At 35.8% G+C, this 26,477-nt stretch overlaps 1 protein-coding gene across 2 annotated transcripts in view; it reads left to right on the top strand.

The window, feature by feature from the left end:
- FER (FER tyrosine kinase) overlaps positions 1–26,477 on the top strand; it is a 457,217-nt gene that overhangs the window by 92,650 nt on the left and 338,090 nt on the right. For both annotated transcript variants that reach the window (XM_024743363.1, XM_024743364.1), the window contains one exon: positions 4,011–4,110. In XM_024743363.1, coding sequence (XP_024599131.1) covers positions 4,011–4,110 — 100 coding nt within the window. The remainder of the gene's footprint in view (positions 1–4,010; positions 4,111–26,477) is intronic.

Below are 26,477 nucleotides of genomic sequence, written 5' to 3'. Positions count from 1 at the left end.
TGGGGATATACGTATATGTATAACTGATTCACTTTGTTGTAAAGCAGAAACTAACACACCCTTGTAAAGCAATTATACTTTAAATAGATGTTAAAAAATTATTCTGATAGTTTTCTCTGGATAATGAGTAATTTGCCTTGTGACTTGATATATATCTATATAGGTGTGTGTGTGTGTGTATATATATGTATATATATGTGTGTGTGTGTGTGTGTGTAAATATCTTAATATACAAAAGATAAAGGAGTATTTTAAATTAAAAAAATACAGTAATCAAGATAGTTTGATATTTGTGAAAGACAATAGGAAAACAAATAGATCAGTGGAACAGAATAGAGGGAGAGAGTCAGAAGTAGATCCACATAATTGTAGTTAACTGATCTTTGACAAAGGGGCAAAGTCAATACAGGGGAGAAAAGTTAATATTTTTAACACATGGTTCTGGAACAAGGGACTGCCATGTGCAAAAAAATGAATCTAGACATATACTTTACACCATTCACACAAATTAACTCAAAATGGATCACAGACCTAAATGTACAATGTAATAGTATAAAACACCTAGAAGATAAATAGGAGAAAACCTAGATGACCTCGGGTATGAAGATGACTTTTTAGATACAACACCAAAGGCGTGATCCATGAAGAAATGATTGATAAGTTGGAACTCCTCAAAATTTTAAAACTTCTCTGTTTTCCTTTCTTTCTTCCCTCCTCCCTACCTGTACTGCATGGCTTGTGGAATCTGAGTTCCCTGACCAGGGATTGAACTTGGGCCCTCATCAGTGAGAACTCAGATTTCTAACCACTTGACCGTCAGGGAATTCCCTCCTTTCTTTCTTTTTTAAAACATTATAACTCCACAGAAATGTGTGTGATACGTGTTGCAAATGGCAAAGGAACACATGAGTTTTCATTCAGAGAAATTCTACTTAACACTGGACGTGAGTCATGGTATGAAAGTGTGCCTCCAATCTCAAATGGTATGGCATCTTTAGTACAGAATTTAAGGGAAAGTACAAGCATTGGAAGTGAAACCCAAAAGGGTCTCAGGCACACTCTGGGTGGTCTATAAGCAATTATGGAACTATAATGACTTCATAAGTTTAAAAGATATAATGAACTCAAAGCAGCCTGATAGGCAAGATAAAATGAACCAGATTGGCAAAATTCTCAGAAAGATTTCAACAACAGACATCAATGTGATACAACAGTTGAAAAGTATGCAAAATGGAAAGTAGTTAGAGCCCCTGAGACCAGAGCAGTAACTGTGATGGGCAGTCACGTAGATGGAAGTGTCCATATTTCTTGCCTGCTCCAAGCTATATATATATATATTTTTTATATATATGGTATATATTATATGTATTGTATTCAGGTTCTCCTCAAAAAAATAAAAAATAAAACTTCTGCTCTGCAAATACAGTATCAAAGGAATGAGAAGATAAGCCATAGACTGGAAGAAAACATTTGCAAAGGCACATTTGACAAAAGACTGTTATCTAAAATACACAAAGAACTCTTCCCTGGTGGCATAGTGGTTAAGAATCTGCCTGCCAATGCAGGGGACATGGGTTCGATCCCTGGTCCAGGAAGATCCCACATGCTGTGGAACAACTAAGCCTGTGAGCCACAACTACTGAGCCTGCGCTCTAGAGCCTGTGAGCCACAACTAATGAGCCCATGTGCTGCAGGTACTGAGCCCATGCGCTGCAACTACTGAAGCCCGTGTGCCGCAGCTGCTTAGCCCATGTGCTGCAACTACTGACACCTGAATGTCTAGAGCCCATGCTCCAGAACAAGAGAAGCTACCACAATGAGAAGCCCGTGAACTGCAACAAAGGGTAGCCCTGCTCGCTGCAATTAGAGAAAGCCTGCACCCAGCAACGAGGACCCATCACAGCCAAAAATAAATAAAATTAATTTAAAAAAATACACAAAGAACTCTTAAAAGTCTACTAAGAAAACCAGCAACCTGATTAAAAAACAAACACCTCACCAAAGAAGATCTACAGATGGCAAATAAGCACATAAAAAGTTGCTCAACGTCATATGTCATCAAGGAAGTGCAAATTAAAGGAACAATGACATACCACTACACATCTATTAGAATGCCCCAAATCTAGAACGTTGACAACCACCAAGTACTGGTGAGGTTGTGGAGCAACAGGAACTCTCATTCATTGCTGGTGGGAATGCAAAATAATCCAGCCACTTTGGAAGACAGTTTGGCTGTTTCTTACAAAATTAAAAATACTCTTACCAGAGGACCCAGCAATTGAGCTCCTTAGTATTTGTGCAGAGGAGTTGAAAACATATGTCTACACTAAAGCCCACACATAGCTGTTTATAACAGCTTTATTCATAATTGTCAAAACTTGGAAGCAAGCAAGAAGTCCTTTAGTAAGTGAGTGGATAAACTGTAGTGCATCCAGACAATGGAATATTATTCAGAGCTCAAAGAAAATGAGCTACCAAGCCACAGAAAGATATGGAGGAACCTTAAATGCATATTACTAAGTGAAAGAAGCCAATATGAAAAATATGTATGATTCTAACTATATGATATTCTGGAAAAGTCAAAACTATGAAGACAGTAAAAAGATCATTGATTCCCAGGAGTTAGTGAATAGGTGGAGCACAGAGGGTTTTATGACAGTGAAACAACTGTGTGTGGTACTATAATGGTGGATACATGTCATTATATGTTTGTTCAAAACCATAAAATGTACACCAAGAGTGGAACTTAATGTAAACTATGGACTTATGTGATAATGATGTGTCATTGTAGGTTTATCAATTGTAAAAATTTACAAACATACTCTAGTGGAGTATGTTGATAATCAGGGAGGCTGTGCATGAATCAGGTAAAAGACAAGTGGGGAATCTCCATACTTTGTGCTAATTTGGCTGTGATACTAAAAGTTCTCTAAAAGGTAAAGTCCATTAAAAACAAAATGTTAACCAGTGAGGTTCTTTTTAAAAGGGAATGATTTGAACTCATTTATGTCTATATCATAGTTGTAGATATTTTTGTTTATTTACACAGTGCAATCCTCCATGCTGTCAAGAACATTTGTGATGCAGAATTTGTTTAAAGTGGGCTCTGGGATTTTCTTCCAAGTTTCTTATGCCCCTTTAACAAGTTTCTAATGCTGCTGATTTCATACTCTTCCAGAAGGCTTATTAGAAGTTTTTTAGATACAATCTAAGACTCAATTTTTTCTCAAATGCTTGTTATGGTTTTTTGACGACAGAATCAAAGACTTGGATTTGTCTAGCTTTTGGGTAGAAATAATAACAAAGTTCATGTGTGCATGCAGTGACCACTGTCATGATTGCTGCCTGGCCAGCAATGATTGTTAGATGTATCTTTTCAGAGATGTTACAGTGTGAAAAAAAAAAAAAATCATGTTAGAACTGGTGAATTATGACAGCTCAGAGTTATTCTGTATAATTAAAATAAATATTTTAAATTATTTTTTATTAGAGAAAATATTTTTGTACACAGCAATTAATTATTGGCCTTTACATTTTATTTATTTATTTATTTATTTTTGCGGTACACGGTCCTCTCACTGTTGTGGCCTCTCCCACTGTGGAGCACAGGCTCTGGACGTGCAGGCTCAGCGGCCATGGCTCACGGGCCTAGCCACTCCACGGCATGTGGGATCTTCCAGGACTGGGGCACGAACCTGTGTCCCCTGCATTGGCAGGCAGACTCTCAACCACTGCGCCACCAGGGAAGCCCCTGGCCTTTATATTTTAGATGATGACAGCACTATTTCATGATCTGTTCTTCTTTTTAAGAAATGTTTTTTTTTCATATCCTGTTGAATTTATCACAGATTTCTAAGCTAATTTTAGTTTATTGGTTATAATTGTATATTAAAGAGCACCTCTGCCCCATAAGCAGTAAAATATGCATCTGTTAATGCTTTGGAATTTAGGTTCTCGACTGAAATAAATTTAAGCATTAAAAAAATTTTTTTCATTTCTTTTTTTGACAGGTCACAAAGACAGAATTAGAGAAATTAAAAACAAGCTATAGACAATTAATAAAAGAAATGAATTCTGCCAAAGAGAAATATAAAGAAGCTGTAGCTAAAGGTATGATGCAATTATGAAAAATGTTTATTTCAGTGATTTTTATTCTTATCATTTGAAAGTTATCTTTATAAGTGGTGGAATGATTACACTTAGACCAATTCACATTTAAAAAATATTAAAGTAAGCCAAAATAGACTAATTACCAAACTGTGTAATAAGTATTTCTTTTGTTTTTTGAAAATAATGGAAACTATTTTTGAGTAGTTAATGCTATTAATAAAATTATGCAGTACTTGTAATAGAATGCAAGGAATTTTTTAATTTTTCTCATAGGCTTCAGATTTACTCATTTAATTACTGAGTGCTAAATAAGAAAAATAAAGTTGTATTTGTTTAAAAGCTTTTATTGATCCTCTTTTTACCTGTATTTAAATGCCATTAAAATCACAGGTCGTCTTATAGCTCAGTTTTGCTTTCATAGCTTAATTTTATATCTATATTGTACTAAAATTTTCATAATAAGCTTTGGAAGTAAATGGAAAGGGAAACATTATGTTTTAATCAAAGATTTGTGGTTATAGTTTTTAAATGTGACTAGTCTTCATATTTATATATTTTTTAATTATAAAATTTTTGTTGTTTTCTGGTTAAATAGAAGCATTATTAGCAACTCTTTTTAAAATATTTTTTAATTATTAAATTTAGCTTTCTCATTTATTAATGTATTTTCTCTTTTTCTTTTACTTGTATATTATTTTGTCATTTGGTGGAGGTAAATGAAGTAAACAGCTCCTATATTTGGATATACCTTACACAATGAAAATACTGTTTTTGTTGTTATTCCCAGTAGACTAGAAGAGAGACTGATTTAGATGCAGTTCCCCCCCCGCCACTTCTGCCTCCCTTTCCTTCTTCCTCTTGCTCCTCCCTACTTCCTTCCTCTCCTTCCTTCTCTGTCCCTCCCCTCCCTTCTCCCAGTATTCCCTTCAGTATTTACTTTGTGTCTCCCTTTCTCCCTGTCTCCATCCCTCCCACATTTATTTCACGTTTCTGCTTCTTGCAGTGTTTCTAGATGAATTAGCATTCACAGTTTACTTATTTTTACTTATTTTTCTTGTACCTCAACCAGCATTTTGAGATTATGATCTCTTTTTATTGCAAACATATCTTTTAAAATGCTTTTGTAATTCAGTTATGTAAGTTAAGTGAAGAAAAGAAAAAATGTAATAGTGGAAAGATGAGTCAGACTTTGGAGTCAGGTAGCCTTAGATGTAAATTCCAATGTTGTATGATTATTTCATAATTTTCAAACTTCGTATACCTAATTATTATTCCTTTTTTATTTTAAAGAGTGCTTTATATAATCAAGAAGTATTTACTGAGCATTTGCTACCCTTAAGTTATTGAGATTCAAACATTCAAGGAGCTTACCCACTTCTAGTTGATATTCTAACTTGGGAACTGCAAGTCTTCACTGTTTTTCAAAATTTAGTCTTTATACAAAGGATCCCCTGCTAAACCATCAAGAGTGATTTAGAAATAGTTTTGTACATTGGGCATTACTACTCAATCTGTCAAAGGGTTAGTTTTATAAAGTTCATTACATAATGCTTGGCTAACATTCTCAAATTAGTTTCCTGTATTATAAACATCCACATATTAAATTCACCCAGAACAAGTGGTGATGTAATCCAACTATATTGTAATCCATCTATGTGAAGTATTTCACAGTAGGTCTATATCTGTTGAAGAATGATTAGTTAGGAAAAGAAGTACATAATTACTCCCAAGTGTTTGATACCTACTTTTAATGACATAGTTTTTGTTTAAAAAATGAAATCTAATTCTGATATCATAATAAAGTTTTAAATAGTTCTTGTACCTAAAGTTTATATTATCAAAGATTATTCACAGGTAATAATTGTTCTTTATTACTTATCTTTATTATTTATTATAGAGATAAAATACCATTCAGTGTTGTATCAGTAGTAAGAAGGCAACTAGAAAATCTGAAGACCATAGTTTTAATTGAGCTTAAGAATTGTATTATTTGACTGAGTCTCCTGATGTTAAAATATGTGAGCTTATTTACATTTTCTTTCTAAAGGAATTAGTGATGTACTTTTTCATTTTCTGGAATTTGATTACTCCCATTAAATCAATGTAAAATGTATAGAGTATATACTTTTAAAGTAAGTTCTTATATAACTATGTAAATGCATGAGACTTATGTGAATTTCCCTTTTATAATCACAACTATCTTTATACTCATGATTACCTGAAAAAGTATAAAATTATATTTTTGAAAATTTTGTATCTGTTTTCAAACTCCTTCTTCTACCTTTAACATGGAAATAGGTATTTTGTGTGAAGTTATTTACTATTTATAAGGATAATGTGTTGGCAAATTCTTCCAACATTTACAGGCTTTATGTCAGAACCTTAGTTTATCTGGAGAGGCCACACCAGGCCATTTCTGGAATGGGCTGTAGGAATTGCTGGAGCACTGATGGTGGATACCCAAGCTGTGGCTCTGGCATTCAGAGTCATTGCTTTAGACATTAGGGGGTCTTTGAAAAGCTATTTAAAAACTCAATCTGATATATAGTGTCCAGCTTGAGAAGACAAGGCTATGGGGGAGATAGGACCCAGAAATAGCTCCTATAGTAAGTAAGGGTTAAATTCTGGATTTGATCAAGAATTGGTTTGAGAAGGTAGCAGGAATGTGACAGAAGAGTAAGACGCGGAGATCACCTTCCTCCCCACAGATACATCAGAAATACATCTACATATGGTATTGCTCCTATAGAACACCCACTGAATGCTGGCAGAAGACCTCAGACCTCCCAAAAGGCAAGAAACTCCCCACACACCTGGGTAGGGTAAAAGAGAAAAGAAAAAACAGACAAAAGAATAGGGACAGAACCTGCACCAGTGGGAGGGAGCTGTGAAGGAGGAAAGGTTTCCACACACTAGGAAGCCCCTTCATAGGCGGAGACTGGGGGTGGCGGAGAGGGAAAGCTTCAGAGCCATGGAGGAGAGCACAGCAACAGGGGTGTGGAAGGCAAAGCAGAGAGATTCCCACACAGAGGATCGGGGCCGGCCAGCATTCACCAGCCCAAGAGGCTTGTCTGCTCACCCGCCGGGGCAGGTGTGGGCTGGGAGCTAAGACTCGGGCTTTAGTCGGAGCGCAGGGAGAAGACTGGCGGTGTGAACACAGCCTGAAGGAGTTAGTGCACCACGGCTAGCCGGGAGGGAGTCTGGGAAAAAGTCTGGACCTGCTGAAGAGGAAAGAGACATTTTCTTCCCTCTTTGTTTCCTGGTGAGCAAGGAGAGGGGTTTAAAAGCGCTGCTTAAAGGAACTCCAGAGATGGGCACGAGCCGCGGCTATCAGCGCAGACCCCAGAGATGAGCATGAGACACTAAGGCTGCTGCTGCCACCACCAAGAAGCCTGTGAGCAAGCACAGGTCACTATCCACAACTCTCCTCCTGGGAGCCTGTGCAGACCGCCACTGCAAGGGTCCCGTGATCCAGGGACAACTTCCCCGGGAGAATGCACAGCGCGCCTCAGGCTGGGGTAAAGTCATGCCGGCCGCTGCTGCCACAGCCTCGCCCCGTTCCCCTCCCTCCCCCCGGCCGGAGTGAGCCAGAGCCCCTGAATCAGCTGCTCCTTTAACCCCATCCTGTCTGAGCGAAGAACAGAAGCCCTCAGGCGACCTACACGCAGAGGCGGGGCCAAATCCAATGCTTAAATTCCGGAGCTGTGCATACAAGTAAAGAAAGGGAAATCTCTCTCAGCAGCCTCAGGAGCAGCGGATTAAATCTCCACAATCAACTTGATGTACCCTGCATCTGTGGAAAATATGAATAGACAACTAATCATCCCAAATTGACGAGGTGGTCTTTGAGAACAAGATATATTATTTTTTCCCCTTTTCCTCTTTTTGTGAGTGTGTATGTGTATGCTTCTGTGTGAGATTTTGTCTGTATAGATTTCCTTTCATCATTTGTCCTAGGGTTCTGTCAGTCCGTTTTTTTTTTAACTTAAAAAATGTTTTTTTCTTAATAATTATTTTTTGTTTTAATAACTTTTTTTTTAATCTTTATATTATTTTATCCTCTTTCTTTCCTCCTTTCTTTCTTTTGTTTTCTTTTGTTTTCTTTCTTCTTTTTCTCCCTTTTATTCTGAGCTGTGTGGATGAAAGGCTCTTGGTGCTCCAGGCAGGAGTCAGCGCTGTGCCTCTGAGCTGGGAGAGCCAACTTCAGGACACTGGTCCACAAGAGACCTCCCAGCTCCATGTAATATCAAATGGCGAAAATCTCCCAGAGATCTCCATCTCAGTGCCAAGACCCAGCTTCACTCAATGACCAGCAAGCTGCAGTGCTGGACACCCTATGTGAAACAACTAGCAAGACAGAAACATAACCCTATCCATTAGCAGAAAGGCTGCCTAAAATCATAATAAGGCCGCAGACACCCCAAAACACACCACCAGATGTGGATCTGCCCACCAGAAAGACAAGACCCAGCCTCATCCACCAGAAGACAGGCACTAGTCCCCTCCACCAGGAAGCCTACACAACCCACTGAAACATCCTTAGCCACTAGGGACAGACAACAAAAACAACGGGAACTACGAATCTGCAGCCTGCAAAAAGGAGACCCCAAACACAGTAAGATAAGCAAGATGAGAAGACAGAAAAACACACAGCAGATGAAAGAGCAAGGTAAAAACCCACCGGACCTAACAAATGAAGAGGAAATAGGCAGTCTACCTGAAAAAGAATTCAGAATAATGATAGTAAAGATGATCCAAAATCTTGGAAATAGAATAGAGAAAATGCAAGAAACTTTTAACAAGGACCTAGAAGAACTAAAGAGGAAACAAGCAACGATGAACAACACAATAAATGAATTTAAAAATACTCTAGATGGGATCAATAGCAGAATAACTGAGGCAGAAGAATGGATAAGTGACCTGGAAGATAAAATAGTGGAAATAACTACTGCAGAGCAGAATGAAGAAAAAAGAATGAAAAGAACAGAGGAAAGTCTCAGAGACCTCTGGGACAACATGAAACGCACCAACATTCGAATTATAGGGGTCTCAGAAGAAGAAGAGAAAAAAAAGGGACTGAGAAAATATTTGAAGAGATTATAGTTGAAAGCTTCAATAATATGGGAAAGGAAACAGTTCATCAAGTCCAGGAAGCACAGAGAGTCCCATACAGGATAAATCCAAGGAGAAACACGCCAAGACAGATATTAATCAAACTATCAAAAATTAAATACAAAGAAAACATATTAAAAGCAACAAGGGAAAAACAACAAATAACACATAAGGGAGTCCCCTTAAGGTTAACAGCGGATCTTTCAGCAGTAACTCTGCAAGCCAGAAGGGAGTGGCAGGACACATTTAAAGTGATGAAGGAGAAGAACCTACAACCAAGATTACTTTACCCAGCAAGGATCTCATTCAGATTTGATGGAGAAATTAAAACCTTTACAGACAAGCAAAAGCTGAGAGAGTTCAGCACCACCAAACCAGCTTTACAGCAAAGGCTGAAGGACCTTCTCTAGGCAAAAAACACAAGAGAAGGAAAACAAGCACAAAACAATTAAGAAAATGGGAATAGGAACATACATATAGATAATTTCCTTTTATGTAAATTGATTAAGGGCTCCCACCGAAAGACACAGACTGGCTACAAAAACAAGAATGGATACAGAATGGATACAAAAACAAGACCCATATATATGACATCTACAAGAGACCCACTTCAGACCTAGAGAAACATACAGACTGAAAGTGAGGGGATGGAAAAAGATATTCCATGCAAATGGAAATCAAAAGAAAACTGGAGTAGCAATTCTCATATCAGATGAAATAGACTTTAAAATAAAGACTATTACAAGAGACAAAGAAGGACACTACATAATGATCAAGGGATTGATCAAAGAAAAAGATATGACAATTGTAAATAATTATGCACGCAACATAGGAGCACTTCAATACATAAGGCAAATGCTAACAGCCATAAAAGGGGAAATCGACAGTAACACATTCATAGTAGGGGACTTTAACACCCCACTTTCACCTATGGACAGATCATCCAAAATGAAGATAAATAAGGAAACACAAGCATTAAACGATACATTAAACAGGATGGACTTAAATGATATTTATAGGACATTCCATCCAAAAACAACAGAATACACACTTTTCTCAAGTGCTCATGGAACATTCTCCAGGATAGATCATCTCTTGCATCACAAATCAAGCCTTGGTAAATTTCAGAAAATTGAAATTGTATCAAGTATCTTTTCCGACCACAATGCTATGAGACTAGATATTAATTACAGGAAATGATCTGTAAAAAATACAAACAAATGGAGGCTCAGAAATACACTACTTAATAACCAAGAGATCACTGAAGAAATCAAAGAGGAAATTAAAAAATACCTAGAAAAAACTGACAATGGAGACACGATGATGCAAAACCTATGGGATGCAGCAAAAGCAGTTCTAAGGGGGAAGTTTATAGCAATACAATCCTACTTTAAGAAACAGGAAACATCTCGAATAAACAACCTAACCTTGCACCTAAAGCAGTTAGAGAAAGAAGAACAAAAAACCCCAAAAGTTATCAGAAGGAATGAAATCATAAAGATCAGATCAGAAATAAATGAAAAAGAAATGAAGGAAACAATAGCAAAGATCAATAAAACTAAAAGCTGGTTCTTTGAGAAGATAAACAAAATTGATAAACCATTAGCCAGACTCATCAAGAAAAAAAGGGAGAAGACTCAAATCAATAGAGTTAGAAACGAAAAAGGAGAAGTAACAACTGACACTGCAGAAATACAAAAGATCATGAGAGATTACTACAATCAGCTCTATGCCAATAAAATGGACAACCTGGAAAAAATGGACAAATTCTTAGAAATGCGCAACCTGCCAAGACTGAATCAGGAAGAAATAGAAAATATGAACAGACCAATCACAAGCACTGAAATTGAAACTGTGATTAAAAATCTTCCAACAAACAAAAGCCCAGGACCAGATGGCTTCACAGGTGAATTCTATCAAACATTTAGAGAAGAGCTAACACCTATCCTTCTCAAACTCTTCCAAAATATAGCAGAGGGAGGAACACTCCCAAACTCATTCTGCGAGGCCACCTTCACCCTGATACCAAAACCAAATAAAGATGTCAAAAAGAAATAAAACTAGAGGCCAATATCACTGATGAACATAGATGCAAAAATCCTCAAGAAAATACTAGCAAAGAGAATCCAACAGCACATTAAAAGGATTATACACCATGATCAAGTGGGGTTTAATTTCAGTAATGCAAGGATTCTTCAATATACGCAAATCAATCAACGTGATACACCATGTTAACAAATTGATATCGGAAAAGAAGTAAAGCTGTCACTGTTTGCAGATGACTTGATACTATACATAGAGAATCCTAACAATGCTACCAGAAAACTACTAGAGCTAATCAATAAATTTGGTAAAGTAGCAGGATACAAAATTAATGCACAGAAATCTCTGGCATTCCTATACACTAATGATGAAAAATCTGAAAGTGAAATCAAGAAAACACTCCCATTTACCATTGCAACAAAAAGAATAAAGTATCTAGGAATAAACCTACTTAAGGAGACAAAAGACAGGTATGCAGAAAATTATAGGACAGCGACGAAAGGAGTTAAAGATGATACACATAGATGGAGAGATATACCATGTTCTTGGATTGGAAGAATCAACATTGTGAAAATGACTCTACTACCCTAAGCAATCTACAGATTGAATGCAATCCCTATCAAAGTACCACTGGCATTTTTCACAGAACTAGAACAAAATAATTCACAATTCGTATGGAAACACAAAAGACCCCTGAATAGCCAAAGAAATCTTGAGAACAAAAAATGAAGCTCGAGGAATTAGGCTCCCTGACTTCAGACTATATTGCAAAGCTACAGTAATCAAGACAGTATGGTACTGGCACAAAAACAGAAATATAGATCAATGGAACAGGATAGAAAGCCCAGAGATAAACCCATGCACATATCTTCACCTTATCTTTGATAAAGGAGGCAAGAATATACAGCGGAGAAAGGACAGCCTCTTCAATAAGTGGTGCTGGGAAAACTGGACACGTACATGTAAAAGTATGAGATTAGAGCATTCCCTAACACCATACAGAAAAATAATTCCAAAATGGATTAAAGACCTAAATGTAGGGCCAGAAACTATGAAACTCTTAGAGGAAAACATAGGCAAAACACTCTATGCCATAAATCACAGCAAGCTCCTTTCTGACCCACCTCCTAGAGAAATGGAAATAAAAACAAAAAGAAACAAATGGGACCTAATGAAACTTCAAAGCTTTTGCACAGCAAAAGAAACCATAAACAAGACCAAAAGACAACCTCCAGAATGCCAGAAAATAGCTGCAAATGAAGCAACTGACAAAGGGTTAATCTCCAAAATTCGCAAGCAGCTCATGCAGCTCAATAACAAAAAAGCAAACAACCCAATCCAAAAATGGGCAGAAGGCCTAAATAGACATTTCTCCAAAGAAGATATACAGATTGCCAACAAACACATGAAAGAATGCTCAACATCATTAATCATTAGAGAAATGCAAATGAAAACTACAATGAGATATCATCTCACATCGGTCAGAATGGCCATTATCAAAAAATCTTCAAACAATAAATGCTGGAGAGGGTGTGGAGAAAAGGGAACCCTCTTGCACTGTTGGTGTGAATGTAAATTGATACAGCCACTATGTAGAACAGTATGGAGGTTCCTTAAAAAACTAAAAATAGAACTACCATATGACCCAGCAATCCCACTACTGGGCATATAACATGAGAAAACCATAATTCAAAAAAGTCACGTACCAAAATGTTCATTGCAGCTCTGTTTACAATAGCCAGGACATGGAAGCAACCTAAATGTTCATCTTTGGATGAATGGATAAAGAAGATGTGGCATGTGTATACAATATTACTCAGCCATGAAAAGAAACGAAATTGAGTTATTTGTAGTGAGTTGCATGGACCTGGAGTCTGTCATACAGAGTGAAGTAAGTCAGAAAGAGAAAAACATAATACAGTATGCTAGCACATATATATGGAATCTAAGGTAAAAAGAAAAAAGGTCATAAAGAACCTAGGGGTAAGATGGGAATGGAGAGGCAGACTTACTAAAGAATGGACTTGAGGATGTGGGGAGGGGGAAGGGTAGGCTCTGACAAAGTGAGAGAGTGGCATGGACATATATACACTACCAAACGTAGAATAGATAGCTAGTGGGAAGCAGCCTCATAGCATAGGGAGATCAGTTCGGTGCTTTGTGACCACTTAGAGGGGTGGGATAGGGTGGGTGGGAGCGAGGGAGACGCAAGAGGGAAGAGATATGGGTACATGTGTATATGTATAACTGATTCACTTTGTTATAAAGCAGAAACTAACACAACATTGTAAAACAATTATACATTGTAAAGCCATTATACCAATAAAGATGTTAAAGAAAAAAAAAGGGTAATAAGATGTGAAAAAAAAAGAATTGGTTTGGCATCAAGGGTTCAGTTACTGCAAATGGAGGTTCAGCAGCAGTAGCACATCAGCTGGAGGCCTGGGTTAATACTGAAATTCCAAATTCCTGATCCCTGCTGTATGGGTTACACAAAATACGTTAAATTTTCAATGTTAGAATTTATATCCAAAGGAACACTGATTTATGTTGTCTAATGTAAAATATAACATTCATTTGTTATATGAATATAGCACCATTTTAGTTAAATTTTTTGGTATTGAATAATATACGCTAAATATCGAAGTCATTTTGCTCTATGCTGTGTCAAGGGAACAAATGTTTGTCTTAAATTGACTTGGACTAATTTGGATATTAGTCTGTTGATTATTATTTATAACATGTATGCTGAGAACAACCAAAATAATTTTAGCCTATTTAGCTAAAGTTAGTAGAGTGTTTCATTAGAGCATGGAATAATAAGTTCTTGGATGCAAAATACACAGGTTTTACTTTCCTATAGCATATTAAGTTCTGAATAGTTTTAGTTGGTTAAGCACATTGTTAAGTTTGCCATAAAACAATTTTGTGAATCCATAAAGCTTGTATCCAAACTAAGGTTCTGACATAATGGCTGTAAATGGAAACATTTGCCATCACCTCATCATCAGAAAGAGTAGATGACTTCTCAAAAGAACTCCTATAAGATCATATTGTCTATGAACAAAGATAGTTTTCCTTTTCCTTTTCAATCTGGATGTCTTTTTTCTTTTTCCTTTTTCTTGCCTCTTTGCCCTAGCTAGACCCTTCAGTATAGTGTTGAACAGACATAGAAAGACCAAACATGTTTGCCTTGTCCCTGATCTTAGGGGAAAGACTTTCATCATAAATATGACGTTAACTGTAGTTTTTCAAACGTTTTTCCTTTTATCGGGTTGAAGAAGTTCCTTTTTATTCCTGCTTAAGAATGGATGTCAGATTTTGTCAAATGCTTTTGCCATATCTGTGGAGATGGATATTTTTTTTCTTCTTTTACCTTGATATGGTGAATTATTTTGATTGATTTTCACATTTTAAAAATATTATACCATCTTCACATTCCTGGAATAAACTCTTGGTTATGATGTATTATTATTTTTTATGTTGTTTGATATGGTTGGCTAAGTTTTTATGGATTTTCAAATATGTCTGTTTCTTTTAATATCTTTGTCTCATTTTTGTTTAAGGATAATACTGTCCTGTCTATGATTGACCCCTCTTAGTAATGTTTGTGTTCAATTTATAATATTTCTTAAATATTGGCAGAATTCACTTGTGAAGCCATCTGCGTCTGCTTGCTTTATTTTTTTCTCTTTTGCTAAGATTTTTAAACTATAAATTCAGTTTCTTTAATTGATATAGGCTATTCAGTTTATCTTTTTCTTTGAGTTTTAGTAGGTTGTATCTTTCAAGGAATTGTCCATTTCATTTGTTTAATTTATTGGTACTAAGGTGTTCAGAATACTTCCTTATCCACCTTTTTATATTTGTAGAATCTGTGGTGATATTTTCTTTCTCATTTTTGTTATTGGTACTTTGTGTCTTCTCTTTTATCCCTAATCATTTTGGCTAGAGGTTTATCAATTTTATTAATCTTCTCAAAGATTGGCTTTAGGCTTTATTTTCTTTCTATTTTTCTGCTTTCTATTTAATTGATTTATACTCTAATCTTTGTTTTTTTGTTTCTTCTGCTTGCTTTAGGCTTAGCTTGTACCAGTTTTTCTATTTTTTCTTTTTTTTAATCTGGAAGCTAATTAAGATCATTGATTTGAGAACTATCTTCTTTTCTTATGTAGGCATTAGTGCTATGAATTTCCCTAAGGACTGTTTTAGCAACATTCCATACATTTGTATGTATTGTGTCTTCATTTTTCTTCAGTTCAAAATACTTAAAGTATTTCCTTTTGGCTTTTTTTTTTCTTTGATACATAGGTTATTTAGAAATGTATTTGGTTTCCTAAAGATTTGACATTAAAAAAAGTCTATTTTTCATTTATAATTTAATTTCATTTAGTCTGAGAATATTCTTTTTGTGACTTTATTCCTTTTACATTTATGAATGCATGTTATATGGCCCATAGTATGGTTTACCTTGGTAAATGCTTCATGTGCACTTGATAAGAATATGTATTCTGCTGTTGTTGGTTGCAGTGGTCTATATTGCTATCTTGGGCCAGTTGGTTAATAGTGTTATTAAAAGTTTTTAGGTTGTTACTGACTTTCTGTCTACTTGTTCCATCAATTGTTGAGAGGGGGCAATTGAAATCTCCCACTGTAATTGTAGATTTGTCTATTCTTCTCATAGTTTTGTCAGTTTTTTGCTTAATGTATTTTGAAACTCTAGTTATTGGGTGTAAAAGTAGTCATGATTGTTGTATCCTCTTGATGCCCTGACCCTTTTGTCATATGAAATGACCTTTATTATCCCTGGTAGTATTCTTTGCTGTGTTATCTGTTCTATCTGATATTAATATTAGATACTTCGATTAGTGTTTACATGATATATCTTTTTATCATCCTTTTACTTCAACATTTTTTAGTCTTTATATAGTTGAAGTACATTTCTTATAAGCAGCATATAATTAGGTCTTGCTTTCTTATCTTGATAATCTTTACATTTTAACTGGGATAGTTAGACTATAATGTGATTGACTTTGACAATGTTAGGTTTAAATCTGTCATCTTGCAGTTTTTTTTTCTCTTTGTTTCATCAGTCCTTTATTCTCCTTTTCCTTTTTTCTGCCTCCTTTTGGAATAGTTGAAAAAAATTTATTAAGATTCCCATTTATCCCCTTTATTAGCTGTAACTTTTTCTTTTGTTTATTGTTTTTTCTTTTGTTTATTCTCCTTTGTTAGTCTTATTGGCTGTAACTTTTTCTTTTGTTATTTTATCTTTGATTTACCATAGTATACCTTCAAGTGATGTTATATCACCTTGTGTATAATAAGGAAACCTTACACTGGTATAGTCTTCCTATATTTGTGCTATTGTTGTGATATATTTTACTTTTGCATATGTTTTTAACTTTGTACTATATTGTTAATATTGTTGTTTAGTCAAGTATCTTTAAAATTATAATAAAACGTCTTATATGTTTATCCAGGTAGTTATCTTTCCTAGCATTCTTTATTCCATCTGGTATCATTTTACTTTTGCCTGAATGACTTACTTTAACATTTCTTGTAATATAAGTCTACACGTAGTAAGTTCTTTCAGCTTTTGTACATCTGAAAAAGTTTTAATTTCACCTTTGATTTTGAAATATATTTTTGTAGGATGTAGAATTTTCTTTTAGCAGGTATTTTTTTCCCTGTTGGGTCTTTAAAGATGTTGCCCTTTGGCCATGTCAAGGAGAAATCTGTTCTAATACTTTTCTTTGTTGCTCTGCATCTTTTATATCCCTTTGGCAGCTTTTAGGATTTCCTTTTTATTGTTGATTTTGAGCAATTTGATTATGATGTGCGTTCCTGTAAGTTTTTTTCTCCTTGTGTTTGTGGTTTTTGAGCTTCTTATATCTGAGAGTTTATAATTTTCATCAAATTTGGAAAACTTTCAGCCGTTATTTCTTCATGTATATTTTCTGTCTATGTCTCTCTTTCTGCTGTCCTTTGGAGACTCCAGTTACATGTATATTAGGCTGTTTGTATTTGCCTCACAGCCAACTGATGGTCTGTTTATTTTTTCCCCTTGTCTTTTTAGCTTTCTGTTTCATTTTGGTTAGTTTCTATGATTGTATCTACACTTTTACTAATCTTGTTTTCTGCAGTGTCTAATCTGCCTTTAATCTCATGTAGTATATTTTTTATCTTAGACATTATAGATTTTGCCTGGATAATTATGATGTGGGTCTTTTCTTAAATCTTCCATGTGTCTACTTAACACATTAACCTAAGTTTTACAGTCTTAGTGGACTTCATCGTCTTTCTTCATTTTTTCTGAAAGTTGTTATGAGTTTATTCACTCCCAGATTTCATTTTGGTTCTCTGTAATCTCCACTTTTTTTTCCCCCAATTCATTCCCCCCCACCGACTTCCCCCACTTGGTGTCCATACGTTTGTTCTCTACATCGGTGTCTCTATTTCTACCTTGCAAACCGGTTCACCTATACGATTTTTCTAGATTCCACATATTTGCATTAATATACAATATTTGTTTTTTTCATTCTGACATACTTCACTCTGTATGACAGTCTCTAGGTCCATCCACGTCTCTACAAATAACGCAATTTTGTTCCCTTTTATGGCTGAGGAATATTCCATTTTATATATGTACCATGTCTTCTTTATCCATTCATCTGTCGATGAGCATTTAGGTTGCTTTCGTGACCTGGCTATTGTATATAGTGCTGCAATGAACATTGAGGTGCATGTGTCTTTTTGAATTATGGTTTTCTCTGGGCATATGCCCACTAGTGGGATTGCTGGCTCATATGATAATTCTATTTTTTGTTTTTAAAGGAACCTCCATACTGTTCTCCATAGTGGCTGTACCAATTTACATTCCCACCAACAGTGCAAGAGGGTTCCCTTTTCTCCACACCCTCTCTAACATTTGTTGTTCGTGGATTTTCTAATGATATGTCCATTCTAACTGGTGTCAGATGATACCTCATTGTAGTTTTGATTTGTATTTCTCTAATAGTGATGTTGAGCAGCTTCTCATGTGCCTCTTGGCTATCTGTATGTCTTCTTTGGAGAAATGTCTATTTAGGTCTTCTGCTCATTTTTTGATTGGGTTGTTTGTTTTTTTAATATTGAGCTGCATGAGCTGCTTGTATATTTTGGAGATTACTCCTTTGACCGTTGATTTGTTTGCAAATATTTTCTCCTATTCTGAAGGTTGTCTTTTCATCTTGTTTATAGTTTGCTCTGCAGAAGCTTTGAAGTTTCATTAGGTTCCTATTTGTTTATTTTTGTTTTTATTTCCATTACTGTAGGAGGTGGATCAAAAAAGATCTTGCTGTGATTTATGTCAAAGAGTGTTCTTCCTATGTTTTCCTCTAAGAGTTTTATTGTGTCCAGTCTTACATTTAGGTCTCGAATCCATTTTGAGTTTATTTTTGTGTATGGTGTTAGTGAGTGTTCTAATTTCGTTCTTTTACATGTAGCTGTCCAGTTTTGCCAGCACCACTTATTGAACACGCTGTCTTTTCTCCATTGTATATCCTTGCCTCCTTTGTCATAAATTAGTGGACCATAGGTGCGTGGGTTTATCTCTGGGCTTTATATCCTGGTCCATTGATCTGTATTTCTGTTTTTGTGCCAGTACCATATTGTCTTGATTACCATAGCTTTGTAGTATAGTCTGAAGTCAGGGAGTCTGATTTCTCCAGCTCCATTTTTTCCCCTCAAGATTGCTTTGGCTATTCGAGGTCTTTTGTGTCTCCATACTGATTTTAAGATTTTTTGTTCTAGTTCTGTAAACTTGCCACTGGTAATTTGATAGGGATTGAATTGAATCTGTAGATTGCTTTGGGAAGTATAGTTATTTTCACAATGTTGATTCTTCCAATCCAAGAACATGGTATATCTCTCCATCTGTTTGTGTCACCTTTGACTTCTTTCATCAGTGTCTTCTAGTTTTGTGACTACAGGTCTTTTACCTCCTTAGGTAGGTTTACTCCTAGGTATTTTATTCTTTTTGTTACAATGGTGAATGGGATTGTTTCCTTAATTTCTCTTTCAGATTTTTCATCATCAGTGTATAGGAATGCAAGAGATTTCTGTGCATTAATTTGGTATCTGGCTACTTTACCAAATTCATTGATTAGCTCTAGTAGTTTTCTGGTAGCATCTTTAGGATTTTCTATGTATAGCATCATGTCATCTGCAAGCAGTGACAATTTTACTTCTTCTTTTCCAATTTATATTCCTTTTATTTCTTTTTCTACTCTGATTGCTGTGGCTAAAATTTCCAAAACTATGTTGACTAATAGTGGTGAGAGTGGGAAACCTTGTCTTGTTCCTGTCCTTAGTGGAAATGGTTTCAGTTTTTCACCATTGAGAATGATGTTGCCTGTGGGTTTGTCTTATATGGCCTTTATTATGTTCAGGTAGGTTGCCTCTATGCCCACTTTCTGGAAAGTTTTTATCATAAATGGGTGTTGAATTTTGTCAAAAGCTTTTTCTGCATCTATTGAGATGATCATATGATTCTTTTTCTTCAATTTTTAAATATGGTGTATCACATTGATTGATCTGCGTATACTGAAAATCCTTGCATCCCTGGGATAAATCTCCCTTGATCATGGTGTATGATCCTTTTAATGTGTTGCTGGATTCTGCTTGCTGGCATTTTGTTGAGGATATTTGCATCTATATTCTTCTGTGCTATTGGTCTGTAATTTTCTTTTTTTGCATATCTTTGTCTGGTTTTGGAATCAGGGTGATGGTGGCCTCATAGAATGAATTTGGGAGTGTTCCTTCCTCTACAAAGTTTTGGAAGAGTTTGAGAAAAATGGGTGTTAGCTCTTCTTTAAATGTTTGGTAGAATTCACCTCTGAAGCCATCTGGTCTTGGACTTTTGTTTGTTGGAAGATTTTTAATCACAGTTTCAATTTCAGTGCTTGTGATTGGTCTGTTGATATTTTTTATTTCTACCTGGGTCAGTCTTGGAAGGTTATACCTTTCTAAGAATTTGTCCATTTCTTCCAGGTTCTCCATTTTATTGGCTTAGAGTTGCTGGTAGTAGTCTCTTACGATGCTTTGTATTTCTTCAGTGTCCATTGTAACTTTTCCTTTTTCATTTGTAATTTTATTGATTTGAGTCCTCTCCCTCTTGATGAGTGTGGCTAAAGGTTTATCAACTGTGTTTATTTTCTCAAAGAGCCAGCTTTTAGTATTATTGATCTTTGCTATTGTTTTCTTTGTTTCTATTTCATTTATTTCTGCTCTGATCTTTATGATTTCTTTCCTTCTACAACGTTTGGGTTTTGTTTGTTCTTCTTTCTCTAGTTCCTTTAAGTGTAAGGTTAGATTGTTTATTTAAGATTTTTCTTGTTTTATGAGGTCGGATTGTATTGCTATGAACTTCCCTCTTAGAACTGCCTTTGTTGCATCCCATAGGTGTTGGATTGTCATGTTTTCATTGTCATTTGTCTCTAGGTATTTTTTGATTTCCTCTTTGATTTTTCAGTGATCTCTTGGTTATTTAGTATCATATTGTTTAGCCTATATGTGTTTGTGTTTTTTACATTTTTTTCCCTGTAATTGATTTCTAATCTCATAGCATTATGGTCATAAAAGATGCTTGATATGATTTCATTTTTTTTGAGTTTATCAAGGCTTGATTTGTGACCCAAGGTGTGATTTATCATTTAAAATGTTCTGTGTGCACTTGAGAAGAAAGTGTAATCTGCCGTTTTCGGATGGAATGTCCTATAAATATCCTATATAAATCTATGTGGTCTATTGCATCATTTAAATCTTGTGTTTCCTTATTAATTTTCTGTCTGGATGATCTGTCCTTTGGTGTAAGTGCAGTGATTAAGTCCCCCATTATTATTGTGTTACTGTTGATTTCCTCTTTTATAGCTGTTAGCAGTTGCCTTATGTATTGTGGTGCTCCTATGGTAGGTGCATAAATATTTACAATTCTTATATGTTCTTCTTGGATTTATCCCTTGATCATTGTGTAGTGTCCTTCTTTGTCTCTTTTAACATTGTTTATTTTAAAGTCTATTTTATCTAATATACTTATTGCTACTCCAGCTTTCTTTTGATTTCTATTTGCATGGAGTATCTTCTTCCATCCCCTCACTTTCAGTCTATATGTGTCCCGAGGTCTCAAGTGCTGCATTTAATGTTGTCCAACAGGTGTCTTAGGCTGTCTTCATTTCTTTTCATTCTTTTTTCTTTATTCTGTTTGATGGCAGTGATTTCCATCATTTTGTCTTCCACGTCACTTATCCTTTCTTCTGCCTCAGTTTTTCTGCTTTTGACTCCTTCTGTGTATTTTTCGTTTCAGTTATTGTATTGTTCCTCTATGTTTGTTTATTCTTTAATTCTTTTATGTCTTTGTTAAACATTTCTTGCATCATCTCGATCTTTTCCTCCATTCTTTTTCCGAGGTCCTGGATCATTTTCACTATCATTATTCTGAATTATTTTTCTGGAAGGTTGCCTATGTCCATTCATTTAGTTGTTTTTCTGGTGTTTTATCTTGTTCCTTAATCTGGTACATAGTCCTCTGTGTTTTTAGTTTAATCTGTCTTTCTGTGAATGTGGTTTTCATTCCACAGGCTGCAGGATTGTAGTTCTTTTTGCTTCTGCTCTCTGGTCAATCCCCACTTGTTTATGTTGTAGAAAATATACATCAGGTTTACCTATATACTTGTATGCACATCCTTCTTCATATTACCATGTAGTACCTTTTTCTAAAGTTAAAAAGTATTTTTAAAGAGTAAGTGTTTCCTAATTTTATAAAAAATAAGGAATAGCATATTGAACCAGGTGGTATTGAATTAAGTGAATTTAAATATGATTTTGGTTTGAAGTTTTTTAGTTTCCTTGAAGATATATTGAAATATTAGAAAAGATGGTCAGAACAATTGCTTCACAGCTATGTATTCTGATGGCTAGAATTACACTATGGTTTTTTTTTGTTTTTTTTTTTTGTGGTACGCAGGCCTCTCACTGTTGTGGCCTCTCCTGTTGTGGAGCACAGGCTCCGGACGCTGGACGCATAGGCTCAGTGGCCATGGCTCACGGGCCTAGCCGCTCTGCAGCATGTGGGATTTTCCCAGACCAGGGCACGAACCCGTGTCCCCTGCATCGGCAGGGGGACTCTCAACCACTGTGCCACCAGGGAACCATAAAACTATGGTTTTACATTTACCAAGCCTCAAAATACCCACAAAGACATTTGTGTGGCTTCTCTTACATGGGAAGAAGTTTGAATGCTTCTGCTTTATTGCACATCATATTCAGGAAAGAAACAAGATAGGATGAGCTCTTCCCCATTGTACATGCCCGTACCAGTCAGGCTAGAGAAGTTTGAAAGGAGCTCTCTTCACCCCTTTTATAACAGGAGCAGGGAAACAAACTCCTTTTCAAATTCTTTTTTCTCTATGAGAAACAAAGAAGAATGCTAAAGGATTGGTAATATCCCTGATTATTTACACGCCCTCACTTACCCTAAGCAGACATAGTAAGAGGGTACCTACTGCTAGAACTGTGGGGAATTAGTTGGAAGACTCATTCAAAAGTAAATTTTTCTCTAATTGGGAAGTAGATTTTCTTAAATTGCCTCTTCATGTATTATGAATAGTTCTGTGATATTTTATAGCCAATTAAAATTGATTGGATCCATTGAGTTTTCTCTTTAGAGTACTTTAATATGAAAACCAGTTTGAAATGAGTCCAGACTTGAGACAGATGGTTAAATTTATGTTTAAAGAAATCTAAATTTAAAAAATGAATAAAACTTGGAAAAGGCTCTTTTAGTTGATTTCCTTATTTTGAGTCCACTAAGAATGGCAACTGGCTTTCTTATTTGATAATCACCAAATCTTGGAGACTTTAAAAAATCAGAATCATGTATGGATGATGCATGGAGGTCCTCTAGAAAAGTACTCCGAAATTCAAATTCACCTCTCAGTTCAGCATATGAAAGAAATGCATTTTGGATACATGACCTACTAAAGACCAAAGTAGAGTTCAGGCTATGTTTATTGGTTATCAGTTTTGTTGAAATGACCTGAAAGTGGGAGGATTTGTCTTTTTTGGACCTACTTATTAATACATGATCTTTCAGCAGCTAATTTATGGCATGAATGCTTTTCACTGCATGGAGCTTAATATGATAGGACCCTTACAAGGTCATAAAGAGTAATGGCGCTCTTAGTTATTAGTCTAATTTACATTGGGTTAAAGCTGCAGAAATTAGAGTGACAGCTGTAATATTTGCATCAGATGCTGAGATGTTATGTGGGATGGAATATGCTACATGATTAATTTATATTCTGCAGATAACGTCCTAAAAATAATATGAAAGTTCAATAATATGGTTTGTCCCTATTTTGCTTAGTTTTATTAAGTAAACAAAGCTAAGTTTCATATACAACGAGATTAAGAGAAGTTATGTCCTTTTGCTGATTTTCCTCTATATTTTATAGGTGAGCTCCTTAACAATATTAGTTTTGGACTTGATTACTAGAAAGATGATATAAACAGATGCAGAAGGTAAAATTGTAATCTTTCTATAACTTCTAATTTTAAAAAAATTATTTAAGTTTAAATTTATTTTTTTAAAGTAAGAACTATATTAATTTGTGCATTTTCTTGTTATGTGCCAGGCACTGTTATTTGCATAACTGATCTTGTAGATAACAGAACACATGGAAATCCCTGCCTCCTTGAGCTTACATTTTAGAGCAGAAGATAGCTAATTAGTAAAATAAATAAATGAAACATATAGTATGTTAGGTGGTAAAAGGTAAAGTGGAGAAAACATGGTAGGTAGATAGGATGTTGAGCGGATGATCAGGTTAGTTGTCATGGAGAAAGACATTTAAATGAAGAGTGAAACAAGTGAGGGAGTGAAGCATGTGATTACCTGGGGCAAAGAGTACTCCAGGTAGAGGGAAAAGCCAAAGCAAAGTCATTGAGATGGGATCATGTGTGGCATATTTGAGGAGTGGTATAGACACCTGTGTGGCTGGAACTGAGGGATTGATAAAGGAAAGTTGTGGAGGTATGAGATGAGGTCAGAGAGGAAGAATGATGGTGGGTGGTACGGGAGGCACAGCTTACCCCGGATCTTGCTGGTTCTTTTAAAACCCTTGGACTTTTACTCTGAGTAAGGTGGAAAACCATTGGAGGCTTTGAGCAAAGGAATGACATGACCTTACATTTTAACAGGATAATTCTGGTAGCTTTGTTGAGAATCATATGAGTGGTTGGGGAAGGATGTAAGTAAGATTACTTCTAGGCTATTGGAGTAATACAGGCAAGGATTCATGCTGGCTTGGACCTGAGTGGTAGCAGCAGAGGTGGTGAGAAGCGGGCAAATTCTGGATACATGTACAATTGATTCTTGTTGTTTATGGTAGTTATATTCTAAAAAGTCACTGTGAATACTAAATTAGCATTAGCTGATTACTGAATCATTGCCCCTGGTGAGCATAACATAAGGGATTAGATCCCTTTAAGCAGGGTCACAACATTTTCGACAGTTGATCAATACATCAGTTTGTTTTTTGTGTGTTTCTGTTTAAAGACACCTTCTTTAATATATATTGTTGACTCATTAACACTAAACTCACAGCTAGCAGTACTATAACTCACGACTAAACAAAGCTATCTAACACATATTTGCTCTATCAGGGACATCACAGCCTCCTTGAGCATAAGAATACTAGGCAGCACTTCAGCACTCTGCTTGGGGGTCATTTTAAAAGCAAAGTTACCATCGAAAAGCACAAAAATGCAAAAAGTGTGGAACTAAATAGACTACAAAAACGAGTTTACAGTAGAAGAGCTGAAACAAAAAGGCCGAGCATAGCTTTTCAACCTCAGTTGAGAATGTGTGTATCAGGTGACTCCTTTGCTGCTCTGCATGTGTGCATGTCCATGATTGACCTGAAAAGCAATGTGTGTATCAATTTTGGGGTTAAAAAGAAATTTTAGGCAGTAGGTCTGAATTCATGGAAATATGGAATCCATGGATACTGAGGATTTATTATATACTGAAAGTAGAGCTTAAGGATTTGCTGATGAATTAGATGTAGAGTGTGAGAGAAAGAAGTCAAGAATGATTCCAATATTTTTGGCCTGAGCAATGGGAAGGATGGCATTGTTGTTACTGAGATGGAGAAAAATAGAGGAGGAGCAGATTTGGAGGTGAAGATCAGGCGTTTGGTTTTGAGATTCTTATTAGACATCTAAGTGGAGATGTCAGATTTGCACTTGGATCTCTAATTTTGGAGTTCCAGCGAGACTTCTGGGGTTGAACTATCAATCAGATTGTTAGTTGATATTTAAAGCCATGAGATTTGATGATATTACAAAGGGTGTTAATTAAAATAGAAAAGAGTCCTAAGTCTGAGCCTAACATTAAGAAGTCACAAAAATGCGGAGGACATTGTAAAGAAGACTAAGATGAAAGGAAAACCAAAAGAATATTATTCTGGAAGCCAGAAGGGGTGAAGGGATTTCAAGGAAGAACAAGTGATCACGTGATTTGCAGTTGCATGCTGCTAAGACAAAAGATGAGGACTAAAGTTTGGATTTAGCAAAACGTGCGTTATTGGTGACTTTGACAAGAACAGTTTCAGTGGAACAATAGAAGGAAACACCTAAATGGGATGGGTTTAAGAAAGACTGAGAAGAAAAAAACTGGAGATAACTAGTATACACAAATCTTAGAAATTTTGCAGTAAAGGGAAAGAGAGAGATAGGGAGTTAAGTAAAAGAAGTAGAGTCAAGGGGGATTTTTTTTTAAAGATTAGGAGCTATTATAGCTTGTTTGCTGACAAAAATGTTCCCATGAAGAAGAAAAAGTTGATGAGGCAGCAGAATGAAGGAAGAATTGCTGGAGCAATGTCCTTGTTGTATAGGACTAGAGAATGGATTTAGTACACAAGGGAATGGATTGGTCTCAGCTAAGAGTAAGGGCAGTTTATTCATTGAAATAGTGCAAGAGAGGCTACAGCCTTATTCAGATAAGAGGTTAGATAGACTGGTGAGAGCTTGTGGAATTTCCCTTGAGATTCCATTTTTCCCCCCTTAGTGGGGTTCATGGGCTCCCTCTTCATACTTATATGGTTCCAAATTCAAAATCACATAGTACATATCAGTAAGTAGACAGTGAAAACTTTTTCTCCCACGTATTA

Source organism: Neophocaena asiaeorientalis, unplaced genomic scaffold (genome assembly GCF_003031525.2).
Source record: "Neophocaena asiaeorientalis asiaeorientalis breed wild unplaced genomic scaffold, Neophocaena_asiaeorientalis_V1.1 scaffold26, whole genome shotgun sequence".
Classification (NCBI taxonomy): domain Eukaryota; kingdom Metazoa; phylum Chordata; class Mammalia; order Artiodactyla; family Phocoenidae; genus Neophocaena; species Neophocaena asiaeorientalis.
This window is presented reverse-complemented; position numbering and strand designations above follow the sequence as displayed.